At 49.2% G+C, this 21,755-nt stretch overlaps 1 protein-coding gene across 1 annotated transcript in view; it reads right to left on the bottom strand.

Annotated features, from left to right (window-relative positions):
- Positions 1 to 929: 929 nt before the first annotated feature.
- Positions 930 to 21,755, bottom strand: part of MSI1 (musashi RNA binding protein 1) — a 35,202-nt gene continuing 14,376 nt past the window's right edge. The window contains 9 exon segments of the mRNA XM_067550097.1: positions 930 to 3,183; positions 4,461 to 4,526; positions 5,524 to 5,678; positions 5,800 to 5,868; positions 8,934 to 8,990; positions 10,359 to 10,439; positions 12,325 to 12,442; positions 13,023 to 13,105; positions 16,049 to 16,097. Of these exon segments, the coding sequence (XP_067406198.1) occupies positions 4,485 to 4,526; positions 5,524 to 5,678; positions 5,800 to 5,868; positions 8,934 to 8,990; positions 10,359 to 10,439; positions 12,325 to 12,442; positions 13,023 to 13,105; positions 16,049 to 16,097 (654 nt within the window). The 3' untranslated portion in view covers positions 930 to 3,183; positions 4,461 to 4,484.

The raw sequence follows: 21,755 nt of genomic DNA, 5'->3' as shown, positions 1-21,755 counted from the left end.
CAGATTCTTACTAATGTACTAGGAACAGAAGCTAGTTTTACTGGTGGCAATTACTAGGATTACTTTTTTCCTCCATTTTGAAGACTTGTCCCATGTGCTGTTTGTTGTTGGATTTTTTGTTTTTTAAACTCTTGGTTTCCTCCCCAGTTCTCTAAGACTCCCACACATTGGTTCAGCAAATTAACTCATTTTACACCCTGAGGTACAGGTTATTCAGAGCATTTGCTTAGCATGTGTTCATTTTCCAAGTACTCTCTTCTCTGCTTTTCATCAAATCACAGTTCAAGATTCTCATGAATCAGTTGTCCAAACCTCTTCTTTAAGGATGGATTTAAAACAATTCAGTATTTCAGCTGCTTTAGAATCACCATTAATTTCACCTTTTCCACAATGATTGTCTTTCCCTCTAGTATTTTCACCTTTCATATACTTGTAAGCCTTCTTGTTCTCCTCCGCTTGCATTCTTCTCTCAGCAGCGTTGTGGCATGTTGTATATTAGAGTGCTTTTTAGAATTCCCCAACTTTCTTCTACATTGGTGGATTTTAATATTTCCTCCCAGTGCTCTTTACTCACTAGATTTCTTCATTCTCCACAATTTGCTTTCTTGCAATCTAACTCCCTTGATCTGCTGTGTTCAGCAAGTCCAAAGAGCATCTCCAGGCTTTCTGATTTCCTGGTGTGTTTCTCTCTTCCCTGAATCCAGACATCCATGAATGATCCCTGTGAGGTGGGGAAGAATTGTCATCTGTTTTACAGATGGGAAACTCAAAAGAGAGTTAAGGGATGTACCAGAGTTGGGAATTGAATGCAAGAACTGTGGCTCCCACAGTTGTGTGCTCACCACAAGACAAGATTCCCAGCACCCCCACGCTTGGGTGACGCCTCCCCCAATTCAGAGCCATTCATACACATAACCACAACAGAAAAAGACCATTTTCAAATAATTTATTAGGAATTTAAAACTGAAATCTGGAAAAAGGGTTACAGGTGTGGAGAGAACAAACATTGGAGTGTAATAACTTACTGGCTTCAAAACATAGCTTTATTTCTTTTTTTTTTAAAAAATGCCCATCCTCAAACCGGAGCCCCAGCCTCTGGGCAGCAGCAGCACTGGCTGGAATGCGAATCGCAGCCCAGTGGCAACACAGTGGGACTGGGAGGTGCGCGGAAGAGGGCACAGAAGCAGCTCAGCGCATGTACCAAGAGGGAGGAAAGCGCTGTCTGCAGACCCAATTTGAAGTATACAGAATAAAAATAAACCCAGTAAAATGCAGCTCTTCTTTAATTAGGAAATATTAAAAAAAACAGACATACAGACTCTTGTCTCAGTAACAAAAATTATTGCTTTGTGTTTTCAGTACTAACCCATTAAGTACCTCTTACTAAACAGAACTCTCCAAATGTATTGCTCGGTCAGGCACGGCCCATGCTGCCGAGACTCAGTCGTAGCCACAGTGCAGCAAAGGAAGTGGAAAGGAAGAAGGGGTCCTTTTGGGCACCACATCCCCCACCTAGGCCTCTCACTTACAGGGGCTCGTTTTGGGAGAAGAGGGAATGATTTTTAAAACTTAAGATGAAGCTGCATTATTTCCCTGGGAAAAGCGTTGGGCTGCATCTTAATAAAAGGCTTAATCACCCCCCTTAACAAGGTCTTTGGTTCACTTAAAACAAATCCAGACCCAAACCTGCCCCTTAAATTCTTCTTTGAGGCAACCCCGCAGCAGAGGCCACTCGTTTAACAAGGGCTTGGGCAGCCTCAGGAGAAGGAACCATATCATCAAATTACAGGACAGAAGACAAACTCCCACAGATTTCAGGACACAGAGGAAAAGCAGATGGGAAGCTGTGATTCTAGAATTCATATGATCCCTGAGAAGCCCTTCACTCATCCTTCCCCCACAGGCTACTACCCCCTGTGCTTTTCCCCCCCTAGTTAATGACTTCCCACACTCAATGCCCTGCCCTTCAGAGTATGACCACTCCAGCATCCCATCCCCTGACAATGAGCCCTTCCCAATACCCTGCCTCCTAGAGGAGGAGCCCCTTCCCCAGAAGACCTTGACACAAGCAATGCTATTTGGAGAGCCAATTATTTTCAAAGTAACAAAGACAAGCAGAGGCAGTAAAGCCTTTCACCTAGCCAAACCAGATGCTGGCACTTCGGGAGCCCAGTGGTGGAGTCTGTACATCAAGCAACTGGAAGCAGCTTTAACCTGCTCAGCAAAATAGCTGATGGCCGGTAAGTTTCATTCCCCTTCCCCCACCCCCTTCATCTCAGAGGTCTTAAAATCTTACAGTAAAAGGTGTACAAAAAAGAAAGGAGTCCTGTCAGGATTCTGCTGGAGAATATTGCTCACACTGAGGTGCCAGGTTCAGGAACCTGGAGCTGCTCCTTGGAGTCAGGTTCACCTCGCGATATTTACATATTATACAGGAGGAAAAAGAAAATCCCACAAAACTAAATCTAAGAAAACAAATACTTTCAGCCGTAAGGATAGTGTTTTTACTTAGCAAAATATACATTTGTTTTGTTCCATAGCAATGTCCTGCCTTTTCAGATCCTTGGAGCGTCACACATTTCAAAACCTCACATTTACAAAACAGAAACAATTAAAAAGTTTCTTTAAAAAAAAAAAAAAAAAGTGTCAGTTCTGCTCAGCCTTCTCTCTCCATTTCTCTTCCCTTCAGAACTGCATTCACGTCACATACTGTCCTTTAAAAATGTTGACAACAACAGAGTTGAAAAGATTCAAAACAATTTCAAAGCCAAATAAAAATATTCCTCATTAAAAACTACCTAACACAATCACAAAGCCAATTCATAAAATGTCTACTAGCTCAGGAAAGAGCAAACAATGAAAAGGAGGGTCACCCCCCCAAAAAATAAAGATAAAAAAATAAAATAAAAAATAAAAACTAACAGCTAATAAAATAAATAAAGAAGAATCAGTGGGTTGGGGGAGGGAGAAGCGTAAACCATCGGTGGTTAGTAAGAAAGCGAGATGATCTCCTTGGGTTCAGTCCAGTGTGGTCTGTTCAATGGGAGAGATCAGGTCAGGTCAGCAGGAGCCTGGCAGCCAGCCGGCAGTGTGCAGTTTTATTCAATAAAAGGAAACCTTGGATCATCCCCCAAGGCTCACCAGATCCTCCAGCCTGCTGTCCTTGGTTAGTCACTGGGGAATCTGCAGGAGACCAGCAGAGGTGGAGTGTACAGGGGAGATAGAGGAGACAGAAACAAACAAACAAAAACCCTAACAGCCTTTAATTTGTTGTCTTGTTTGGCAGAGCAACAGGGGGTGCCCAAACTTCCCCCAATGCAAGATTGGGCTGGCACCTTGGCAGGAGCATGAAGATCATACCTCACTGGCAAAGAAATGGGACAGGATGCAATGGCCCCTATCTTTAACATGAAGGTGTGGGCCAAAGGGATAAGCTCCAGCATGCAATGCAGCCTGGCTACTTGAATCAAGTACTGCATGCTAAGACCTGTGGACTCCCTGGGTCAGACTTCTATATTAAAGACGAGGCAAGTTATGTGCTGCAAACTGAACTCTGGTTATCCCTGATGAAAGAAGCAGCCCAGTCACACCCCTTGCCTGGAAACATCTCCCCTACTCATTTCAAACATTTATTTTTTTCAGCTACCAAACTTCTGCCACTTTTGAGGTGTGCACCGAGACCTCCAACAGCTCCTCCTCACTCCCTTCTAAGGAACACAGCTGGAACTGCGTGTAGGATTTTCCCCTCTCCCACCTGAATGTGGAAGTCTCTTTTCTCTCCACAGCCCACCTCCATGGAGAGGAAACACCACTCCAGAGATGTAGCACTCAACAGCAGTGAGATTTGCAGGGAGCTTTCTGCAATAAAAGGGTTGGAGGGGCTTGTCTTACATTGCCTTAGGATTTTGGCCAACTATGCATGTCTATTTCCTGTCTCCACCAACTTCTTCTATTTCTACCCGGTTCCTGTACTATCTTCTCTATTTCCCTCACTCTACACCCTTCCAACCTGGCACTCCCTCTCTCTGCCATAACTGGGGCACAGCCACTCATTCTTCTGGCCTCAGAGATGTGGATGAACTTCCCTTCAGAGCCCAACAGTGCCACTAACTGGCCAAAGAGACTGTTCCTTAAGCAAAATACAGGTTCCTTTCCCTTCCTGCCCGGACTCAAACAGAACGCCTCTGCAGCCCTTCACGCCTGGGGAGTGCAAGTCTGGGATGAGGCATTAGAACCAGGGTCACTGGTGGACCGGGCAGAATGCAGCCCCTAGCCTGACCTCCTCACTTTCATATTCAGATGAAGCCCCTGAATGGTGGCCCAACCAACAGGAAACTCCCAGTGTAATTTAATAAAATGCCCTCCTCCCTGAGGGCTCAGGAGGACAGACCCATTCCATAGCTTCATTCCTCCCATGCAGATCCCCACTATCACCCCCCACCCCCGTTCCAACATCTTACCTCCTGCCTCCTTGGTCCCTAGCTTCAGTGATACCCGTTGGTAAAAGCTGTTGCAATCAAGGGACCCTACACAAAAGAATAATTCAGATCCCCCAATTAGATGAACAAAAGGAAAGAGGGTGAGTCCATGAGTGTGATTTGTCCATCCTTCCCTCCCCCTTCGAGGAATTTATTGGAATGTCAGTGACCCAGCTCCCTAAATCGATTCCTAAGGAAACCTCCCCCCTCAATGTCTGACTGGAATAATTTAGCGCCCAATCCACTGTAAGGAGGCTTCTCAGCACCCTGCGATTTACATGGAGTCATACAGCCCCATTCTGAGGGGACATGCAGTCACGAGACCGTTTCTTCAGAGCCGCGTAATATCTCATAGCGGAGTCATATGGAATCCCCAGTCCTCTCCCAGCCATAGCCCCACGCTCCATAGGGAAACATGCAGTTAGCAAATATTTGCTCTACGCTGTCCCCAAACCCATCCAGCCCTCTGTTATTCCTGGAGACCCATGCGCGTTCCGTGGGAGTTCTGTGTTCCATTCCCATGGTAAGAACGGCCCAGGGCTTTCTGAACACTTCTAGTGGCGAGTTCAGTCATGGCCCAGCTGCTGGGAAAGCTGTTCCCACCACTCATGAATCTCACCCTTGAGTTGCCAGTTCCACAGGCCGGGGAATGTAGCTGTCGTGGCAGTGAGATAATAGGCCCTTGGGTAGCTTGGGCCTATTTTGTGAAGGGCTTTGAAGATTAGGACCAAGACCTAGAACCTGACTTGGCATTCAACAAGGAACCCGTGTGGAGAGCAGAGCCCTGCAGTGAGATGCACTCAGCAGCAGGTGCGGTAAGGTAAGTGGGCTGCTGCCTTAGGAACCAATTGGGGCCTTTTTAAGCTCAGGGATTTTATGCCTAGGAGCAGTATATTGCAGTAACCACGCCTTGAGGTTGCCTGCAGCTGTCATCTCGTGGGTATTCATCGTCACAGAAATCACCATCCCCAAAGGGTTAATGATTTATACACCCTCCACCCCCTGCTATCTCCCAGCATCCACTGCTCGGGTGCGAAACACTTACCCCGAGGCTGTGGCCAAAGCCAGTACTTGGGGCTGGACTCGCAGCGCTGATGTAACTGCTGACCCCTGAATCCTGATTGGCTGCTCCGTAAAGCTCCGCCATTGGCCCAGGACTAGTAGTGCCCAGAAACCCACCAGTGCGGCTTGGAGTAGAACCTAAGGGAGGAAGCAAAACTACATGGTGAAGATCCCAAAATGCAACCCCGTCCCACCCCCTCCCATAGCCCCATGCAAACCTCAGCCAGGGTGCTTCACGGGGTAGGAAAGTGGCAGTTACCTGTCCCTCGCACTACAGCTGCTGCCGCTGCTGCTGCCGCCATGGGTCCATATGCAGTAAGGGGAATTGCTGAAAGAGAAGGAACATCTCATAGTGGCACCAGGGCTCCAAGAGAAGCTCCTGAGCAGGAGTCTTCATTTCCCTCTAGGAAACAGAGCTGCCAAAAAGGTGCATTAGCCTGGCATGTTACCTGCTACACTCAGGATGGATAAGGAGGAGGAGCACATGGCCCTGCATTTACAGGACAGCTTCCTTTAGAAAATCCCTAGAGCAACTGAGCTGACAAACTCCAGACACAGGAATTTTTTCATTCATCACTGAAATACAGCGACATCGGGGGAGACCCTGTTAAACTGTAATACCACACAGCAGGAAGTGATGGAGAATCCCATAGCCCAGCAAACCGGCGTGGGGAAGTTAGGATGGCCATTAGCATTTGGCTCCAACGCTAAAGGCTGACACCCCAACTCTTGGGATTTTTAATGGCCACAGAGGGTCAGCAGGTTGGTTTGACATCTCATCCAGAAGACAACCAATCCAATGCCCATAATCCTTTAGCTATGCTGGGGCACAGCACCCTGCTCTAGCACCTTTCAACAGCAATGGTTCAATCCTGACATAACCTGCGCCCCAGCTCTCACCCTGCTACGGACACGCAATCCTCCCTACACTTCCAGCTCTGCTGCCAACTGCAACCCCCCAGCCGTCCACTCTAGAAGAGCATGGAGCACGTGCCTGGGGTGCAGAAGCCAGAAGAGGCATAATTAAAACAGGAAGCCTTAGTTTATATGTAGCAAATTTAGTCCACATGTCTACTGCCACTGGTGCCCAGCCCTGAGGCCACAAGGTATCTACCAATACCGTTCTCACTGCCCCAACCATGCCCGGGTCAGCATTTCATGCTCTAATGTAAACTCCACTGGGATTCTGTTTACAGCAACATAAAAGTTGGTCAGAACCAATCGAGTTAAATCCAGATTAGCTCAGGAGGGAATGTTTAGTAGCAGGCTCTGTCTGGTTTCAGTTGCACATCACATTGGGGCTTAGATTTGGGCTTCAGCAAACATAACAGAGCTGCCAGTGTATTTTTCCCAAAGATGCTGTTCTGGTGAGTAAAGGGGCTGATCACATCCATCTCCCCGCCCCATCACTGCTCCAAACAGTTAACATGTACTTGAGTTAATCAACATTGGTTGCACTAAGGGGAGGCCGGTGTTGCTCAGAAAGAATCCAGTTTCCTCTTTTGGAAAAAATATTTTTGCCTTGTAATTTATCTATTTAGAAACCAAACTTCTGCCTTGCCTATGAAGCTCCCCCTCACTAGCTCTTTCACATAGGAGCCGCACCTGAGACTCTCAGGATCTCCCCCTCCTTGTGTCAATGCCACTCAATACACCCCCTGCTGATGGTTTATATTTACAGAGCCATTTTCAGCCAGAAGGTTCCTTAAGCACTTAGCAATCTACTGCCTGGTCCAGCCAGTTGCTGAATGTCCCACGCATGTCTCAGCAGAAGCTGCGGGAGCACACACCTTCTGGGAGCAGGCTCAAGATATGCACAGGAATCACAGCACCCATCACTGACAACAAGCTGCCCGGTGACTGTTGAACAGCACACAGCAAGGAAGTGAGGAATGCCTCCATCTCCAGCTGAAACCCGGAGTGGGGGGGAGAAATCTAGTGACAGAGATTGTCATTACCCAGCCAGGACACCAGCATTAATAGTTCGCTACTGGAAAAAGTACCAGTGTCTCTCTAATGAGCACCAGTGAGCGGACTTCTGGTTTATGTTCCTCCAGCAGCAGGCTGCCTCCTCACACCCGACTGGGCACTAGTCCCACCCAAGAGCACCATTTACTGAATCATCAACACTACTCTTGCAACACCTGGTTTTCCTGGGGAGCCCCTTATTCAAAGACAGATCCAGTCCAACCCTGAGGATCACAGGCACAGGTGGAATTTCAGAGGCTTATTCAACTATATACCTGGCTCCAGGGGACGGTTTTATTAACAGAGACTGAGATTTAATACTCTCCACCTCCCTTTGAGTAATTTGTTTTACCAACCTCAGCCTTCTTTGATGTGCACACTCTATGGGAATCAACATTATTCTGAGTCGTGGAAAACTCCCCAAACCCATTGTAGCTAGGAAAGCTTCCAGAGAAGAAACTTCCTGAAAAAGCCTGCATCCTCACTACGGACAAATCCAGTCTTTGAAGAAGCAGATGGAGTCAAGGAAGTGTCAGAGTGAAAGGATGTTATGGAAGATGGGATGGTGTATAGGGAATAGGAGGCTAGCCTGCTGCTAGATATAGCTGCTTTTCTAAGACAAATACCATGCATGCTACAGAGCTTGGGAAAATGTGGCCATGGAAGGAAGATCCTACAGAAAGAGCAGCACAAGAATACACGCTACACAAACTCAGAGGCCTGAGGAGGTGGGGGAAGAAGCAGCAGTTTATACTTTGGGGAAATACTCAGAGTCTTGACTAGTCCTTGCAGAACTCTATTATCCCATGCCCAACAGCCACTACTGATGAGTACAGCTGGGAGCTCCACCCCACTCAATGTTCCTATACCATTCCCTGCCTAGAAAACCTGGGGTCTAAGTAACTGTGAGCTTCACCAGACCCAGTGCTGAAATATTCTCTAGTCAGCATTAACTCCCAGCTTTCCCAGGTGGGATCAAAGTAGCTGCAAGTTCCCCCACATCCAGTGCCCTGCACTAGAGCAACTCAGGCTGGGACTAGAGTAGTGGATTTCTTAGAATTCATGTTGCTAGCAACAAGTTTTCATAAATGATTTAGAGACTAACACCTGCATAAGGAGCTAAAACAGGGAGGGAACAGCAACAGTTCAGAAGCTATAGAATCTGGGGATTCAAGCACACTCGCCCCTCCTCATGTCTGACCTGCCTCTCTCATCTCCTCCAACGTGACATGCCATGGTTCTGTTCCCCTCTCCACCCCTCACCCCCAGCCCCGGCTTTTGATGTAGCTAGTGCAGATGGAAGAGGAAATGAGGAAAGTTTCCAGTCTCACTGCGCCAAGCTATGTGGCAGCGACACCACTGGAATAACCCAAAGCCCCTTCTCCCCTTCCAGCTTGTGAGTTTTAGGAAATCAGTGGGACTGACCTGTGAGCTCGGGGAGGACGGGGGCACTCGGGAGAGGGGTCCGCTCTACACGGAATTCTAAAAACGAAATGTAAGACAACTTAGGAACTTGTAAAACACCCCCAAAGGGGATCCAGCAGAGACACAGCAGCACTGGGCCTTTCTGGAGAGAACCCAAGGCCAGACAGAGATGGATGACGTCACTGGAGCATCCGGCCTTTGACTCCTTGTTTAAAATGAATTTCAAGCTGGTGAAAGATGCTGCATTGGCCGAGCTGGAGACGGAAAGCCTCTGCTTACCCCCAGAACAGGTCCAGCACAGGCAGGGGCAGTGGAAGCTTCCCTTAAACTGCCCAGCCCAGCCCATGTGCCTCAGCTCTGCCCTGGATTGAAAGGCGAGTTCAGTCTCTTTGTCCCAGCCAATCCAAGTGCCAGTTGAGCTGCTGATGGCTGTGACATGAATACCCGGTTCGCTAGGACTGAGACCCAGCAACTGGATTGGCTACCAGAGAGCCAGAGGATGGCAGCAACTTTCAGTTGCCGCCAACGCAGGCTGGAATCGGACTAGCAGCCTAGAGGTGAAAGATGCCAGAGCCCGTTGCCAATCCCCTAATGTCAGGCCTTTCTACACAAGCCATCAGAGGTGGAGGGGGGAAGGAGGGCAGGGGACACTCAGAGTTGCCACTTGACCTGAGAACAGCAGGGCAGTCATTTATAGGATGACTCTGCATCCCACTCTTTGCTTGTGCAGGAGGGGGAGGGAGAGGAGAGTAGCAGAAAACTCAGAGCAGCTGCAGTGCATTCATCAGGGTCCAGTCAGTGGTGATCACATCTGGACTTCAAGGTAAGAAGTGGGGCAGGTTGGGGAATTTACAAATATGCAATGTTGCAAAGAGGGGTTTGGGTCTGTTGGCGATTTGCTGCCAACAACCCTCAATAGATGCTTTACTGGGCAGCTAAGAGATCCAGGACAGCTCTGAGAACAGCTCACAGCATCACAGACTCCTGCATTTAGGAGGCCTAGGGCCCATCAAAAACTATCAGGGTTCAAGTCCTGCATTCTGTTTTCGGAAAGGTGGCAACTCTGGCAGAGAGAGGGACACACACACATGCAGAGGCAGCAAGACAGGCAGAGCTGCAAGATGCCCCTTGGGGTAACAGTAGCCCCCCCGAGCAGGGGGGGAGGGGCGCACATCAACCTTGGGCTTTTCCTGTCACCAGAGTGAGAGGACAACAACAGCAAATGCTTACATGGCTACGGCCTTCTTCCTAACTAGCCAGCAGGCTGGTCCCACCTATTCCAGGTCTCCTTCCCCTCCCACCTTCACAGATTTAAAGAAAGACCAAACTAGGGACAGGGTAAAAGAGGCAAATATTGGGTCACGTGCCATGGGCTTCCCTTAGTGTAAGGACAAACTGGACGAATGGGCAGGAACAGGCACTTACCAGGAAACTGATAAGTGTAGCCAGGCGCAAGGCCTGTGTAACTCCGACTGGCATAAGTGGCAGCTTGGAAACCTGGATAACCTGCCGGCAGAGAAGAGGGGATTATTACATGAACACACACTATCCCACGTCCCAGCCCTGGCTCCTTCCCCACAGCCCAAACACACAATGAAAGGACTGAGTGATATAGCAGTTGAACAACACACGCGTGCACACAGTGTATACAGTACAGGAATTTGGGGAAGAATTTTAATGGACTTTCACTTCATTTCAATTACATTGCTCCTTCGTTGTTCCAGACATCAATACCCTGAAAAGAGGTAGGTTTCCCTGTCAGAAAGCATAAGGTCCCACAAACTAAAGCACTAGCTGCATTTGTGAAAAGGGGATCTGAGACACAGTGGGAGCATATGAACGTCTGACTGGTAAATCACCAATCATCTATTTTAGCCACAGAGTTACTGGCTAACGTTCTCAAGTAGATACAGAAAGAACAGGTGGCTGGTAATATGCTGGCAGATAGCTTGTTCCTGGCAAAGATCATTATTACAAGTCTTACCATTTCCTGAGAAGCTGCCATAGCTAATCACCTACTTTAAATAGTCCCATGAGAAAGCCAGTGGCCGACTTAAGAGAGAAATATTTTATTTGAGATCTCCCATGACAAGTGGGAATGGATTTCCCACTGACTCACTTGAGTCTGCTGGTTTAAAATAAAGTTCTACTTAGAAAAAACAAAAAACCTGAAGTGGCCTTGTGGGGTCCAGATCTATTTTATCTCAGCAACTCTAGAGAAAATGTGAAGAGTGCAAACACAAACAAAGAGAGAGGTGGTTTTCCTCTAACTGCCAGCCCTGCAAACCCAAGTTGGGATACAAGTAACAGGCTGAGTTTTCCTCCTCCAGCACCACCTCTGGGGGCTCTGACCCAAATTACACCTGTGTTTGTTGTTCACCTTAACCACATCTATAATTCAGGTTGGATGTGCTAAGGTTGCTGGTGATGATGTTCAAACAAGCAAGAACCAAGCCTGACTCAGAGATCCTAAAAGGAGTTAATAGGGCTGGAAATTAGGGGTAGGAGGAAACCCACACCTTTTCCTTTGTAACCTGAACACATTTGCTCTGAATTCACAGAGAAAAGGTCCCCACAATGCCACAGAGACATTCCCTTGTCAGAGGAGTGTCCCACTTTAAGTGGCTGGTTTGATTTGTGACCCAGAAGGATTCTTTCCCTAAAGGAGGAAGTCAGTGGTATACAGACTCCACTGGATTCTCAAGGGCATTTTTCTCCCCCTTGTAAACCGGTGAGACTGTTTATTAGAATGAGGATACACAGAGAACGTGCTCTGCCTGTGTATTTGAAGTGATTACACCCTCCCCTCCTTCCAACAGGAGGGCGACTAATACCATTTGGGGATCTTGAAACAAACATCCATTGTAATGTCTGGCCTAGGGTGGCAGTACTACATCTGGACATGGAAAGCTCTGCTTCTGGCCTAATTGTGCTGGGAGGGCAGATACATACTCTGAGTTGGTTGTATCTTGTTCTATCAATATTATAGTAAGCAAGTTACAAAGGGACAGGAATTCCAATTACATGTTAAAATTTCTCCCAACACAACTGCATTCCTATTCTTTTTGTGACTCCGACTCTAGAACTATGTATGCATCCTATATCTACATTTCTTCCATGCTGCCACCAGAGGGCGATTTGTGATCGTAAATCAGTCCCAGACCTCCTCTTCCCAGCCAGTGCTTTTCAAAATGGGGTCTGATGACACAGATCCGATCTCTCCTTGAACAGCCTGAGCCACCTCTCCCATCATATTATGCCTAGAAATGTGTTCCCAAAATAAACCTTTCTGCTCCCTTAGCAGACCCAGACCCCGTCCTCCCACCCTCAGCTGCTGCCCCCTAGTACGATGTGGGGGCTAGAGAGAGGGGTTTTCTTTTGCAGTGCTTACCCAGCATGCCAATCCCAAGCATGAAGGCATCCATCCCATAAGGCATCACTCGGGACCGCCCTCTTGCAGAGCCCGTGGGGGACATCACTTCCTTTGGCTGAGCTTTTTTACATTCCACCTGCCGTAAGAAAGCGTCGGACCTTGGCCTTGACTTGCACAGTATGTTTGCTCAGAGAACATCCAGTACCGCGGGCTAGAAAGGCTGCCGTCCTGCTCTGGAACCACTGCGCTTGCTCTGTCCCACACACCACCCCCATCCCTCATTCCTGTCCTGCAGCCACTAACACTGCCCACAGCCTCCCCCGCCCTCTGACTCTGCTAGAGAAGCAACATGGAGGAGTAGTTAAAACAGGTGACTGGAAGGTCTACCCCTGGTTCTACCCGTGATTTTCACTGTGACCTTCAGCACGTCAACCTTGGAGCCCCAGTACTCTCATTTGTTCCATGAAGATACCTGCCTCGCAAGCCTGGCTAATGCTCGTGCAGCACTCGTGCGTGATGCAGTTACAATTCCCAGTTGTGGTTAGACTGCACTTCCTTTCGGGCTCCAAATACCAGCAGCGGCTCCTCTCCTCGGTGATCTCCTCCCTAGATCTGCGGCAGTAATTTCTGGGATCCCATCCACGTCCTAGCTGCAGTATCACTGTCCTGGTGCTTCGCCCCACCCCTCCACCGCCAGATTTACCCTCCACACTCACCATTTTGTTATTGATCTCATGGAAGTGGATCTCGCACACCTTCTCCACAATGTCTTCACTCTCAAATGTGACGAATCCAAACCCTGAAGAAAGGATAACACTTCCTGGTCAGGGTAGAACTCTTTGGGCTCAGTACCCGCCACCTGCCTGTCCCACATGCTCAGGAGAGGAGAAGGCAACCCAGAGGCTCCAGAGGCGGGAAAATAGGGTCCTGGCAATATTTCCACTCCCCTTTGGTCTCCAGCAAGTCCTGCATCAATGCAGCACTCATATGAAGAGCAGGGAAATCACTGTCCTCTCCCAGATTCCCCTCTCCCCTAAGCCCAATTTCTGCACCTCCCACCTTCATTAAAGCCCACAGCACTCATTGCTGATGGATTTAGTCTATTAAACTTTGCTATTTTTCAAGACAAACTAGAAGGTTTAATGACTGATACCACAATAGAGGGTTGGAAACCAGGTCCAATACAGCAGAGGCCCATATGAACAATTGTTTCCTACCAATGCCAGTTCACTATGTGAAATGAGTTTGAGTGGGGGTTCCAGTGCAGTCCTCATTAGACAGGTATCCATATCACAAACATGGTAATACTCAACACATTTCATCTTCAAAGCCCTACATGTGCATTAACTAGTCCTGTGTGTGACAAGCAAGTATCAGGGTCCCTATTTCTCAAGCAAAACCAAGGCATGGAAAGGTTAAGTGATTTGCTCAAGTTCACATAGTCTATCAATATCTGAGGCAGGATTAGAACTTGGGTGTTCCTAGCTCCCAGTTCTATGCTCAGACCACTTCTCTAACTGATCCCTTTGCTGGCAGTCTTGGCAAAGGACTGACTGGGCTGTGGAGACCAAACTTCCTTTCCACAGCCAGGGGTGGCCCTTCCAGGGAAGTCCTGAGGCACATCCGTGAGGGACTCTGAGTGAGCTGGCATTGCAGGCTAACCAAGTCAACTTCACCAGTGCTAACAACCCTTACGCACGCACGCACACCCCCTCCATTTTTCAGTATTTTCCAAGCTGCACTGCAAGAAATGCCTCTTCCTAGGAGCTTCTCCTCTGTTCTCTCGAGCTAAGCATTTATATCACACTATTATGATCTGGTATCTGGGTGCCTTGTGAACTCAAGAGAAAGTACCCTACGTTGCAAAACCAAGAAATTGCCAATACCAGCTCAGATTACTAGTCTATCTATCTTAGTATCCTGCCTTGGGCAGTGACTGATACCTGATGGCTCAGAGTCAGGCAGTCCACCCTACTCTTTCTGTAATACTCTACATAAGAAAACAAGAATGGTCAGACTGGGTCAGAGCAATGGTCCATCTAGTCCAATCTCCTGTCTCTGCCAGTGACCAATGCCAGACGCTTCAGAGGGAATCTGAATGATCCACCAGTCAGTCCCAGCTTCTAGCAGCTGGAGGTTTAGGGACACCCAGAACATGGGGTTGCGTAACATGCATCACTTTGCATTTATCAATACTGAATTTCATTTGCCATTTTGTTGCCCAGTCATCCAGTTTTGTGAGATCCCTTTGTACCTCTCTGCAGTCTGCTTTGGATTTAACTATCTTGAGGAATTTTGTATCATCTGCTAACTTTGGCATCTCACTGTTTATCCCCCTTTCCAGATCATTTATGAATATGCTAAACTGCGCGGGTCACAGCACAGATCCTTGAGGGACCCTGATATTTACCCCCCTTCATAGTGAAAACTGACCATCTATTCCTATCCTTTCTTTCCTGTCTTTTAACTAGTGACTGATCCATGCAAGAACCCTCCCTCTTTTATCAAGACTGCTTTCTTTGCTATAGCCAATTGCTTTATTGGCTGGAGGGAACTCAGGGCAGAAGTGGAGGGTCTAATGATTTATTATGGGACTAGCCAATTTTTCCCCCCATCAGGGTGGGGCTGGAGTGGTACACTCAATAAATAGACTCCTGCACAGATACAAAATTTGTATCCACATCCGATTCACAATCCGCAAACATGGTCCATGGATATAAAGCGGATATCCGCACATTTGCAGAGCTCTAGATATAAAATTTGGATCCGCATCCATCCGTGATCCACAAACATGGTCCGTGGATATAAAGTGGATATCTGCAGATTTGCAGGGCTCTAGCTACAAAACCAGGCAACTAAAATCACTTAAAGAGGAAGAAAATGGGATACAGTGAAGGGCAACTTGGACTGCAAGAGTGAGCACAGAGATACAACCAAGAGGGAGAGCCATATGCAGAAAGTGCTTCCCGTGTGAGTCTCAGGCAGACAGACTGTTTGTAAGTGCTCAGTGCTGTACGTGAACGGGAGAGTGGCCCAGCAAAGGGCTGCCACCGTCCCGATGTGGAGGAGGCTGAAGGACCCTTCAGCTGTGTCCTCAGGATTCAGGGTGGTCCACACCATCATGGTGCTCTGCCACGAGTGGGAGCCAGTTAGCGGGCCCATGTACAAGAGAATCAGGCACCTCCCAGAGCTGGGGCTCAAACTCAATGGTCTCCTGTCTGAGCCGAAGAGCCTGAATACCACAGCCAGGCTCCCACTCTGTAACTAGACTCCACAAATGGGATCTGAAGAAAAGGTGACTTGGGAGCACCACTGGGCCCGGAGCTGAGGAAGGGGTAAAAGGCAGGCTCTCTTCTGGCTCTTGTGTCAGCTTCCCCAGGGCTCAGATTACTCAGGACAAGGTAAGACACACACAGATGACTGGAGCCACGTAGGTAATTGGGGAGGGGAGGAGGCTGCCTCCTCTCACATATCAGCCACTCGGCAAGTTTACAGCACAGGAAATGGACTGGACAAAAGCTCTCTGTGCGGCGAGGGACTCTGCTAAAGGATGCGGATGCTAAGGGATGGGGTGATGGGAGGTGTGATAAAGAGCAGCTGTGACCTGCGTGCCCTGCTGCTGGCCATGGGACACTAGCTCCCTTCCACCCCCATCACCACAAACACACACACGGCTCTTATCATTACGCAATCCCCGGCCAGATCTTCCCAGCCACCCACATGCCGCCAGGGCTGCTCTCACCTCGGTGTCGGTTGGTTGTCTTGTCAAACATCAGCATAGCATCATCCACCTGCAAGGGGCACAAAGGAGGAAAGGGCTCAGATCAGGTTATTACTGAGAAAGAGCTCTCCCCTGCTCTCCTTCCGGCCGCCGGCCCCACCTGCCCCCAAAGCAAAACATGACAGAAAAATCAACCATTCACTTACCCTTGGGAGGCCCCTGAATACTAGGGCCCTGACCCAACAACGGGACAGGATTTCCCCCCATGTTAAAGTTTTTCCACTATACTGAGGGCAGGAGCTCCCAGCGTGAACCGGCGGGCCCATCTCCATCCAAACTCTAGGGTGCTGGGACAGGTCCGCACCTAGCTGCGCTCCTGGGGAGGGCTGGCACTTTCCTTCCCACTGAGGCAGGAAGTGGCCCTGGACTGTTTGCCTGTGGCTCCAGGGAGGGGCAGAGAGCACAAAATGTATTGTTCTGAAACCAGGGTCTCAAAAAGGAGATTGAGAGTCTGTGTGTGCACCAAAGCCTGAGAGGGGAGAGGAACAAGGGGCCTCACAGAGACAGGGAAAATGAAGGCCTCAGATAACAGAGACTCTGCTTGGGGACTCTGGGAAGCCACCCCCACCCCAGAGGAGCTTTCCTCCAAGTGAGGTTTCCCAATTCCCACTGCTGGAGGGTGTAATTAGAGCAAATTTACTGCAAGGACTGAGCTACTGCTGCCTACTGAACGGGGGGAGGGGAGGCAGACGCCAACCATCCTCCTTCTTTCACCCTGGGGCCACTCTCCCTCCCCCCCCACCAGTGCCTGGCGCAACTTTCCTTCCCCGGCCTGTGCTCTGCTGCGTATTTCCTCGTAGAGAAGCAAATCTGTGCAGCTCCAAGTCAGGCCAAGCAGGGTTAAAAACACACTCCAATCCCCTCTGTGTAAACCACCATGTAAACCTGTCCCACTGACCCATGGTCCTCGCTAATACCACTGCCTTAATCTGATTATGAAACTGGATGTGCAAATGCTCAGGGGAGGGGCAACAGTATTTGTCCAGCAGCTACCCAGGGCCTTCCTCCTCCTCACTCAATGACAGCCGGGACCGGGCAGCCTACATTGCTTGGGATCAGCTATTTCTCCCACCCCCACTTACAATTCCCTCCGTTTCTCTCCCCAGCCTCATTCAGTGAAGGAGTCTGAGATGCTGCCTCTCCAGAAAGGCTCTGCAGTCCTTGGGCCCAAGAGCACAAGGGGCAGAGCCCATCTCTACCAACCAGCCAAGTCAGATGGCCAAACCGCAGGTTGCATTCACAAAGAGAGCTTACAGCTGGAATGAGATGGGGGAAGGGGGCTTACCAACAGCCCCCCAGTGAGGGGCCTCAGCTCCCAGGGAGATGAAAGGGAGGTTACTAAACCTCCAGGAGGTTACTAAACACCCTCTATAATGCCAAGTGAGAAAAGGATCATGTGGTCACTTGGGGTACCCCTGAGAATAGGGTACACACCCTCCAGCCCCAAAGAGCAGCGTGACACACAGAGGACTCAGCCCCCATCCCACTCCATGTGGCAGCAAGGGCCGTGGCGCTTGGACTTTCCCATCTAGGCCCAACATCCCTCAGGTCAGTGAGACCAAGACAAGCGAAACTCACTAATGATCCAAGCTGAGCCGATGGGGCCCTAACTGCTTAGATGGAAGATCTGACATGCGACACCTTGTCTGATGGTCCATGCTACCTGCTTCTCTCAAATGCCTGCCAAGGCAGGCAGCTGGGTGGGAAGGGGAGTTGCCCAATGGGTGGAAATGTGCTCCAGCTGTTTGCTTACTCTGTCTCATCAGCCACACCACTTTTTACAATGGTCTTTGTTATTTGCAGAGCTTGGAAAGGGAGGGAGCTTCCACGACTGGTGGAGCCCATCAGTTGCTTAAAGTTATGTGGGCCTGAGTGGGATGGGAGCACAATACCATGTCCCTTCAGCAACACCCTAAAATCAGCAGCTGTCCCCTTGCACTGCTCGAACCCTATTCGTAGCAGCTACCATCCCAAACTAAGCCTCATGTCCTGACGGAGCTAGGAGCAGTCCCCTAAAAAAAAAAAAAAAAAAAATCAACCAATCCCCTCCTTTCAAATCTAGTCCGCCACAATCAGATTGTGCCCTCAGCACCCCAAAATAAGCCCCTGCTCTGTCTAGTAAAGCCTATTTACATTTGCAATCTGAAAACAACTGTCCCCTACATGGGTGCTATCGCAGTACCCCAAAACTCAGCCAACTTCTGAACCCTCTCAAAATCTTGAGTCTCCTATCCGGGATCTCTAGGGTCAAACAAAATCCCATTAGGGCCAGGACCATTTTATACAGCAGCACAAATACATTTTTACAGTGTCAATAAAAACATACACAGATAAAAAACTGTTCAAAACACAGCAAAATGGATTCCTCAGACTTTCACCTTGATGGACCCCGAGTCACATCTTTTCAACATAATGGGCTAAGTTAGTTTGGTGGCTTGGACTAGTTTGGAAATTGACCCACAGTTCAGCACAACCGGTGATTTAGTTTTAGGAGAGGCCCAAAGTGGAACACCAGCGGGTTAGGATTAAGGTGCATCAGCAACCTGAGGGTTATAAATCGGCAGAAACGAGGTGCACTGGCAGAGCAGTGTGAGTGGCCCAGGACTGGCACAGCATGGGTGGTCACTTGCAATTCTCCATCATCTATAAGTCAAACTCCCTGTTGTTGCCCTGCTGCATCACACAACAGCATCGTGAGGCGTTACCAGGCCAGCACTGCCATGATAACTCACAGGGCACTTCACTCAGCTGGGCTGGCCCTGGCTCATGCTCTCAGCCTCACACTTTCCTGGGGACCAAGTACACTAAAACACTCCAAAACAAAAACGCGAGTGGCGCTCATTGCAAAATACACTTTACTCCAGCAGCTCAGAGCAGACACAGCACAGGCAGGGACTTGCATGTCAAGCACCAGCCTGACAGGGTTTCTCAAACTACACAACGCAGGACTCAAATAGCACCATCCTGTGGAAAGCAAGGTAGACTATGGAAGAAACAAGAACAAAGAAACTTCCAGTTTAAGAGTAGAAAGCAAGAATTCAACCACAGAGCAAAAAACTAAGCAATCCAGACAATATGGCAGCAAGTGCAGGGACACCTGGGTGGGACGTTCCTAGCTGTGCACTCAGCTGCTGCTGCCTGCTGTCACTAGGCAGGGCCAGGGGCTCACACTCTGCCAGGGAATGCCAAGCATGGGTGCTTCATAGACATTAACCAATGAAGCCCTCAGCCTCCCTCCCTCTTAGGTGGGGCAACATTGTTTGTCCCATTTCACAGATGGGGAAACTGAGGCACAGAGCAGCAAAATGACTTGTCCAAGGTCAGTGGCGGGAACGGGAAGCCAGGGGATGCTGAGCTTGGAACTCCTGGAGAACAGAAGGCCAGGCTCCCTTCAGCCCGAGCACATTCCCAGCGGCTCAGGCCTTTCCTTGCACCGGGCACACATTCAACTCGCAAACTGCTAACGTGTGTCCTTAATAGGCTTCTGTGTCCATGGAAACCCAGGGCAGGGGAGGTGGGATTAGCGGGGCCGGCTGGCCCCAGCAGCCAAGTTCATGTGGCCGAGCGCTAAGTGTGAGTGGCAGCCCTTGGCGGGCGGCTATTGTTGTGACTGGCTGTTGGGTGCCTCTCTGGGCAGAGCCCCCGCTGGGATCCCTGCCACTCCCCGGCCCATTCTCCTGAGCCTTTCTTCTCCGGGCCGCACTAGCTTTGCCAATGCCGAGTTAGGCCTGAACAAAAGAGGTTGCTGGGGACAGCTTCTCTTGGGGCCTGATCACCATGGTAACCCTGGCCCCTCCAATCCCAGCTGCTGGATCAGATTAGTGCGAGCTCTAATGCTCTTCTGCAAAGCGCTCAGCACAGACACAAAGACACCCTGCTGCGGCGAGTCTCACCAGGAGCCGGCCTCACAGGCCTGTGTGAGAGAGAGCCGCCTGCACCCCCTCCCCCAGACACATACAAAACGGCCTTTCAGTGCCACCTCGCTCCCCCTCTGGTGCCACCTGTGCACACAGTGCTGGTGCAATGCTACACCTCATACCACGGCATGCCCAGTACAGCAGCTCAGATCCATGCCCATACCCCGCCTACTCCTCCAATCCACCAGAGCTGCCCCAACACAACCTTGCCCAAAGAGGGGAAGGAGCAATGAGCCACCCCCACCTTGTCTCCTCAAAGGGGAGGGATGCACAAATCTCCCCCCATCTCACAAAAATAAGTGGAGGAAGAATAAGAGGAGCACACGTCCCCAGAGCTCATACAGAGGATACAGCCACCCCCTGATTTCTTCCAACTTCACCAACAGGGCGTTGGGGTGAACAGGAGCAGAGTTACCCCCGATTTCTCACTCACACACACCCCTATCACCAGCACAAGTAAAACTAACAAGCACAGCCCAGAGAGGGCTTTGCTGCCTTATTCTCTGTTAAACAAAATCCTGTTGAAATTCATACAGCACACCCAACAAAAAGGCATTGCCGTGCACAAGTGAGGTTGGGAATGTATTCGCCCTCCCCACGCCCCAGCCTTCACAAAAACTATACATTAGATAAAATGTTATAGCAAGAATGTAGAGATTGGCAGCAAATTCTCAGCTAAGGCTCCAATACCAACTTTAATCCTGTCCCTGCCCCCATTCCATACACAAGCCAGAGACCACACCCCCACCATCCTGTTGCCATATCAACTCTGCCCGCCCTTTTGTGCATATGCATTAGGATAAGTAATTTCATTCTGTAACCCTGCCCAGGGACCACATGGCTGGGCGGGGAGATTCTGGCCCCTCTTGGGAGGGGGTCTCCATCCCTACTGAGGATATGTGAGAAAGAATTGGAGAAGGAGGTGTTTTAGCATACATATGGGGGAGTAGAAAGGATCTACTCTGAATGCTGAGAATAGACAGGGATGTGGAGAGAAGTCTGGGGACAAGGTGGTGCTGGGGGATGGCAAGGAATAGGATGGGCATGGAAAAAGGGACAGAGTTAAAACTGGTTTGCAGTGGGTGTGTGGTGATTCTTTGGTCTGTGTGCTGCGAGGTATGAAGGCAGAGGAATACAGGGTGTGCTCTCCAGGCCACATGTGGAAGGTGGGCAGGGATACTGGGACAGAATTAAAATTACCTTGAGAATTTTCTGATTTTTTAAAATAGCATTTACAGTTTTAACAATACAATTAAAATGCATTTTAATGGGATGTGGACATGACATAATGCCCAGTTGTGGTTGTGTTAACAAAATTTTTGCTGGGTAAATTGCCTTGTTTTTCCCTCTTAAATAAATGTTTGTTTTAATTGTTGAAACACAATAGATAAGTGTTTAGCTTAGTGATCAAGGCTGTACTTATCCAACATTTGAGGTTAGAAGTTCAAGGCTTACGTTTTTTCTATAGCTATTAGATGAGGTCTTTCTCCCTGTTCAACCACTAGGCTCAGCAGCGTCAGGGGGAAGGAAAAGGTTACTTACCAACCAGAAGTAACTCTTTCTCCAAATGCATTATCTCCACAGAGCTCTTCCACAAGAGTCACATGGCAATGGAACTTTTTTGAGCACTACTTGGCAGTTAGGGGGCATACACATGTCCCCAAGCCCTACATTCTAGACAGAAGGGATAACTATTCCCCCCCCCACCGCCCGATTAACAGCCCTCCAGCTCCTTCAGAAACCTTCTCTGG

Source organism: Emydura macquarii, unplaced genomic scaffold (assembly GCF_026122565.2).
Source record: "Emydura macquarii macquarii isolate MOO-44397 ecotype Brisbane River unplaced genomic scaffold, CSIRO-AGI_Emac_v2 contig_1254, whole genome shotgun sequence".
Taxonomy (NCBI): Eukaryota; Metazoa; Chordata; order Testudines; family Chelidae; genus Emydura; species Emydura macquarii.
The sequence above is the reverse complement of the archived record's forward strand: the minus strand, read 5'-3'. Positions and strand labels throughout refer to the sequence as shown.